General features: G+C 47.3%; 1 protein-coding gene across 1 annotated transcript; it reads left to right on the top strand.

The window, feature by feature from the left end:
• The first annotated feature begins 1,632 nt into the window (after window positions 1-1,632).
• On the top strand, window positions 1,633-4,279 carry LOC136378483 (C-X-C chemokine receptor type 2-like). Its single transcript, XM_066345463.1, has 2 exons — window positions 1,633-1,657; window positions 2,983-4,279. Exon 2 carries the CDS (start codon window positions 2,991-2,993, stop codon window positions 4,062-4,064), a length of 1,074 nt encoding a protein of 357 aa, XP_066201560.1. The 5' UTR covers window positions 1,633-1,657; window positions 2,983-2,990; the 3' UTR covers window positions 4,065-4,279.
• The last annotated feature ends 2,636 nt before the right edge of the window (window positions 4,280-6,915 follow it).

Genomic DNA, 6,915 nt, shown 5'->3' with positions numbered 1-6,915 from the left:
AAAACAAACAATCAAACAAACAAACAAAAATACCAAAGCAACACAAATGGAACACTTGGGCTTTTAACAGTCCAAAATGGTAAGTGTACTGGGGGAGCCAACTTTCTCACTCATACACTGTGTTACTGTGTATTCTTTTGCCACGCGCAACCAAACTGGTTTGCTCATGTAGTCCGTAAGTACAAGGCTAACCACATAAGCCAAAACACTCATGTGTCAATTTTTTAAAGTTTTTACGGGAGTGAACATTGTAAACTCGAAATGTCGTATGGTAAGACTGTTGTAACCCGAGGACTCCTGTATATATGATAAGAGAACACAGGTGGAGAGCATGACTTAACTCAAAAAATACACTTGCCAGGGGCAGAATTATAGGCTTCAGTGGCATGATAAACTTGAAATTTATGAGTGGGAGCATCACTTGCATATGATAGATTGGAGCCCATTTTAAACAATAGAAGATGATTGGGAAAGAACAATGCCAGGCAGACCAGCCTGGCTGTATGAGAGTGAAGCACATCTTACATATGACTGTGTGCTTGCAGTAGCAGACACTCTGAATCATGGTGATGATCCACAGCACCAAAAATTATTGGAGCGATGTCTAGTGTCGTTTATTGCACAACCATTGGTTGAGCACTTACTTTGTTCCCCAGCAGCGGATCCGAAGATGACCTGGAAAGGGTCCCTGCTCTTAGCAGTCCACAGCTTAGTGGAGAAGTCTGACTGGTAAACACAACTTTGCAATACAGTAGGGTTCATGTTATAATGGAGAAGTGGTTAGAGTACCAGAGGTGGAAAGCCAGAGGACAGACATTAGCTGCTGGGGGCGGGAGAGGGGGTGGTGGCAGCTGAGGCAGGTTCCCAGAGAAGCCATCTGTCAGCACTAAGAGAGGAACAGAATAACATGAACCCCACCTCCTCCATTCACTAACTGCCCCAGCTCCAATGGTCCCTGTTGTCCAGCCAGACTCCAGGTAGCCCATGCCCCCAACCCCAGGGCCATTCTAATCAACCAACTATTGGCAGTGGTTGTGCAAAGGAGCAGCTGGCAGTGGAGGGATTTAATTCTCCTTCTGCATCTCCACCAACATCTCCACCAGGCCCCTGGCCACCCCAAAGAAGCTTACAATATAAATAAAGGTTGTGTGCTTTTTGTGCAAGCACAGCTTAAATACAGTCCTTCTCACAAGATTGGCCCCGAGTTCCTCCTAAGTGGAGGACTCCCGCAAGCCTTCCTCAGTGGACTCCCTCTGAAGTCTCTATTGGGAAAAGTCAAATCCTTCTCCCTTTATTTGTGTCAGGCTGGTGGGAGGCTTTCCAAGGCAGTCTGCTAGGCAATGTAAGGAATAAACAAATGGAAATAAATGCTAGAAAAGGAAGAGAATAAAAATAGACATCCATAGAGGCGAGAATTCAGATAATAGCTTTTAACTCCATCTTCATGCCTGGCACCGCGCTTGGGCATTCGGACCCTGCCAGTCTCTGACGGGGCTATGATCCCTTGTCTCAATCTGTTCTCTAAATGTGGACATGGGCAGGGCTCAACGAGGAGGCTGTGACGTGGCTTCCCTGTTTCCCTTTATTCACCAAGTTCCCTCTAACTGTTAAGTCGTTCGGGTTGCTGAGCTTCAGGCTCTTACAGTTGGTGCCTCAGGTAGGACGCCACCTCTGGTGGCCAGGACTTTCTTTGGGGTGGGGGGACTTGGTTTGACTGTATTAATGGAAAATGCATCTATTTCTCTGGGACCTGACAATTTCAGCTCTGTTGGCTTTCCACCTCTTCCCTTGTCACCGTGTATTCAGTTCTGACCTAATCGTGGCTGTCGTTGGTGACAAGGAGGCTCCAGCCTTCTTACCTCTTTTTACATGTCTCCTCAACTTGATGTTTATTGCTTTGCCCTTTCTGTGAAACTGCAGTACTGGCAGGAGAGAAAGTGCTAAAATGTGTGATCCAAATGAACTTATAGACCCTCAGGTCTGGAAAAAACTCAGGGGGTTGTCTGCTTTATCTCCCCCAATCTGCAGATGAGAAAAATGAAATCTAGAGAGGTACAAGGATCCCCTCAAGGTCATACACCATATTAACGATAATATCAGAATAGAATCAGGACTAGATTCAGGGTATCCTTATTTCCAGTCTTGGTAACTTTCCAAAGGTTTTCAGAATGTTCTCAGATTAGTCCTGGGGGTCTGGGAACCTGCTTAGCAGCTGTCTGAGTAGAGAGAGCAGCACACCTTCCCTCCCCAGCGGATGAAGTTTGATCTGTTTTACATGTTGGGCTTCCGGTAAGATTTTACTTCAACAGAGTGTTTCACAATTAAAAACAATATATGAAATCTGTTGAATGTTCTGTGGATGTTTAGGAGGTAATTTCAGGGACTGAGATGGGGACTTCTCTCAAAAGCTTACATTTCCTTTAGAAAGACAACCAGACATCTATTGCCTCTTTGGAGGGAAGGCTTAAAATGCACTTTAATGCTTTGTTGTTTTCATTTCTTTCCCTCCGTAGATTTTTAAGAAGGTTAAACAAAATGAGAAACAACATAGGAGGAGAAATAACATAGAAAGGGATATCCAGGAACAGGTTCGCTTCCTTCCATTTTGCTTAATGCTGGCCTCTCCCGAATGGCCACAAGCAACCTGGTCCTCCCTCTGAGTGCACGGATGTGGCTGCGGACGAAGAGGTGAAAGAGAGGACAGAGGTGGAATTATAGGTAGAGAGAAGGCAGTTGTAGGGTTGGCCAATGGCCAAGGTTTTCCCCTTGTGATTCACCTCATTCCACACGCAGGCCAGGTCTCGCAGTTATGGAGGGTTGACCACACTGCCAGGTGACACTGGCCTCTAAAGAAGTCCAAGATGGAGGCAAAGCAGCAGAGGAGTGAAAGATGTCTCAGTAACTGTTCTTACAGCTTTGATAAAAGTGACTTACTTACATCTGAGTTATAAATCACAATTTTTTTCCTCATCTTTCCACTAGATCAAATCATGGATGTCATCAGTTTCACTATATGGAATGATACTGACGGGTGGTATTGGGATTACTTGGACAACCTCACTGGCACACCACCCACAGGAACTGCTTATACCCCTTGTCCCGTAGACACTGCTAAACTCAACAAGGTTGCTGTGGTTGTCATCTATGCCCTGGTCTTCCTGCTGAGCCTGCTGGGAAACTCCCTGGTGATGCTGGTGGTCTTGTACAGCCGGGTCAGCCGCTCTGTCACTGACATCTACCTGCTGAACTTGGCTATGGCTGACCTGCTCTTTGCCCTGACCTTGCCTATCTGGGCTGTCTCCAAGGCAAAGGGCTGGATCTTTGGCACACCTCTGTGCAAGGTGGTCTCACTCTTGAAGGAAGTCAACTTCTACAGTGGTATTCTACTGTTGGCCTGCATTAGCGTGGATCGCTACCTGGCCATTGTTCACGCCACACGCACACTGACTCAGAAGCGGCATTGGGTCAAGTTCATATGCTTAGGCATCTGGGCCCTATCCCTGATCCTGTCCCTGCCCGTCTTTCTCACCCGCAGTGTAGTAAAGTCTCATGGTTCTAGCCCAGTCTGCTACGAGGACATGGGTGCCAATACAACAAAATGGCGCATAGTGATGCGAGTCCTGCCCCAGACCTTTGGCTTCCTCCTGCCGCTGCTGGTCATGCTGTTCTGCTATGGACTCACCCTGCGCACGCTGTTTCAGGCCCACATGGGGCAGAAGCACCGGGCCATGCGGGTCATCTTTGCTGTTGTGCTGGTCTTCCTGCTCTGCTGGTTGCCCTACAACTTGGTCCTGATGGCAGACACCCTCATGAGGCTCGGTGTAATTGAGGAGAGCTGTGACCGCCGAAACGACATTGACCGGGCGCTGAATGCCACCGAGGTTCTGGGCTTCTTCCACAGCTGCCTCAATCCCTTCATCTACGCCTTCATTGGCCAGAAGTTTCGCCACGGACTCCTCAAGATCATGGCAATCCATGGCCTGATCAGCAAGGAGTTCTTGGCCAAGGACGGCAAGCCCTCCTTTGTTGGCTCTTCATCTGGGAACACTTCCACTACCTTCTAAGCCCCCTCCCCCTGTTTCAGCCTCACAGGGCTCCTCCCCTCCCATCAGCACTCAAGCCTCATGTCTACTGGCTATTCACAGTCTCTGTGACAAGATAACTCTTCACTGTGGTCACATGAGCTTGCTGAGGCCTTACCAGGCCCCACTGTATGATTTAGAAAGCCTGCCCTGGTGTCCCACCCCTTACTGTAACTACTACATCAGCTGCTAGAGTGCTGTCCATCCTATACTGAGCCCATACACGCTGTCCTCTGAGACATTTCAAAGGCTTCCTTTTAAGTGACTACAAAAAGTTCCCGCTCGGCCCTGGCTGGTTGGCTCAGCGGTAGAGCGTCGGCCTGGCGTGTGGGGGACCTGGGTTCAATTCCCAGCCAGGGAACATAGGAGAAGCGCCCATTTGCTTCCCCACCCCCACCCCCTCCTTCCTCTCTCTCTCTTCCCCTCCCGCAGCCAAGGCTCCATTGGAGCAAAGATGGCCCGGGCGCTGGGGATGGCTCCTTGGCCTCTGCCCCAGGCGCTAGAGTGGCTCTGGTCATGGCAGAGCGACGCCCCGGAGGGGCAGAGCATTGCCCCCTGGTGGGCAGAGCATCACCCCTGGTGGGCATGCCAGGTGGATCCCGGTCGGGCGCATGCGGGAGTCTGTCTGGCTGTCTCTCCCCGTTTCCAGCTTCGGATTATTGAATAAATGCTTTTATTTAAAAATTGGAAAAAAAAAAAAGTTCCCGCTCTTGGGAGCCATTAGTGGCAAACACCAAAGCTGCTTCCCCAACTCTCCCTTTCTTTGCTTGCCAGCAAAGTCTGCTTCCCTGATGGAGGCTGAACATGGCAGATACTTACTTCTATGAGTCCCTTAAGCTGGGCGTGGCCATCTCTTCCTGTTCTGACCAGGAAGACTTACAGGCAAGAGTGTGCTGATAAACCAATCTCCTAGGGAAAGAAGTTCTGATTAGTAGCGTTTGCCAGGTTCCATGTTATATATGCTCCCACCATGGCAATTTCAAGGGTGGTGGTGTTTCACAAGCAGCTCACAGAAGTCTAGAAAATGTAATAATCTGTTTTCACAGGACGGTACAAACTGGTTTTCAGTACACCATTGCTTAAGAGGAAGTCTGCTAGGGCTAGGGCACTACTGGGAAATATTCCTGATTTAATAAAAGAGAGACATACCATATTGGGTCTTGTCTTTGCATATGATTATAGGATATTATGTGTGGTGTAGAAGCAGCAATTTTGTGACAATGAAGCAAAAAGCCTAACATACTTAGGCTGACGGAGCCAAAGGATAAAAAGAACCTGAGAATAAACCGCCCAGAAATAAACCTAAGCATAAATGTGCAAATGGTTTTCAACAACAGTGCCAAGACTATTCAGTGGGGGAAAGGATAGTCTTTCAACAACTGATGCTGAGAAAACTAGAAATCCATATGCACAGAAGTGAAATTGGTCTTGTGGACGAAAAAGGGGCCCCATGCAGAACCTGACCAGCTCAGGGGAGGCCTGCATGGTGAACTTACAGACTCAGAGACCTAAAGTAACCTCATAGGATGGTCTGAAATTAAAACATCCTAACTAAAAGCAATTCGTGGTGGGTAGTCATGTCCTAGGGCGGTATTTTTCTCTAACAAAGGTCAATGCTTACCTTAATTGAGCCTGTCATCTTTTTGCATCTACAATAATGTACCTGATGATAACATATTGTTAAAATGTAAGAGTAATTTTCTTTTCCTGCCCCCTCAGTGTACAACCACCCTACCAGAGCAGAGACCACAAACCCTCTCATTGTTATTATCATGTTAACTGTTACCTATTTTATACCCGCCTATGAAAAAAAATATGTGTCTATACATTTTACTTTTTATCCAATCCCAAAGATCCCTCCTTTGCTTTCTCCCACCTCCCTAACATATCACCAGCAGGTTTTAGGTAGCCCTCTGATGTTTTCCCCTTTGATTCTGATGTATAAAGTTAGTGGTGAAACTGCCATTTTTTGGAGCCTTTTCTCAATCTGTTGAGATTTTGCTTCCTGGCAATGGCTGACAATTTGGCTCAAACTGACAGTCTTTTACCTGGTACCATACCCAAGAATGAACTCAAAATAGATTGAAGACCAAAATGTAAGAGCTAACATTGTTAAATTCCTAGAAGAAAACATGGGGAAAGCTTCATTTGGTTTGGAGTTGGGAATGGAGTGAAGTTCAGGAATAGGATTTAGATCAAGGTTGGGGTTGGGTTCCAGGGCATGAGGTTAGAGTCCGAGAGTGATGAAGGGACAGTTAAGGATGGCGTGACAGCATGGGATAAGGTGGAGGGTAAGAGCATAGGTAGAGATCCAGAAATAGGGAAAGGCTGGCAAAGATGTGAAATATAGGGAGTTTCAGGATGGCTTTGAGACCAGATATGGAGGGAAGACTAAGATGGGATGAATGTGGGGTGTGGTGAGTCTCAGGGAGGGGTGTCAAAAATAGAGTGAGTGGCTGGGATGAGTTAGTAGCCACAACAGTAGGCAAGGTTATTTAGTCCAGTTCATGGCTGGAACAAAAAACCATCACTGGTAGGGTCACCATCCTCTCTGGAGCATTGTTTAAGATGCCTTCCAAGGGCCTGGTTTAAGGTGCTTCTATACCTGTCCAGTTTGAGACTCTCCAAATAGGTTGTTGAGGAAGGAGTTAGAGGTTCAAGCCCTAAGAGATGAATCTTATTAAGGAGGGAAGACAGAAAAATGCAGAAAGAATCTAGGTAGGAGGGCTGGGAACTGAGCCTGGGAAGCTTCTTTTCCTCTTTTTCCCTCCCCTAATCTCCTTCCCACTTATCCTACTGTGTCCCCCAATGCTCATCTTCCTCCATCCCAAAG

Source organism: Saccopteryx leptura, chromosome 7, assembly GCF_036850995.1.
Source record: "Saccopteryx leptura isolate mSacLep1 chromosome 7, mSacLep1_pri_phased_curated, whole genome shotgun sequence".
NCBI lineage: Eukaryota > Metazoa > Chordata > Mammalia > Chiroptera > Emballonuridae > Saccopteryx > Saccopteryx leptura.
Note: the sequence above shows the minus strand (reverse complement) of the source record. Positions and strands in the feature narration are given on the sequence as shown.

Bases quoted from the DNA above. Each gene is read 5' to 3' on its own strand.
- LOC136378483 (XM_066345463.1), top strand. From the start codon at position 2,991: ATGGATGTCATCAGTTTCACTATATGGAATGATACTGACGGGTGGTAT.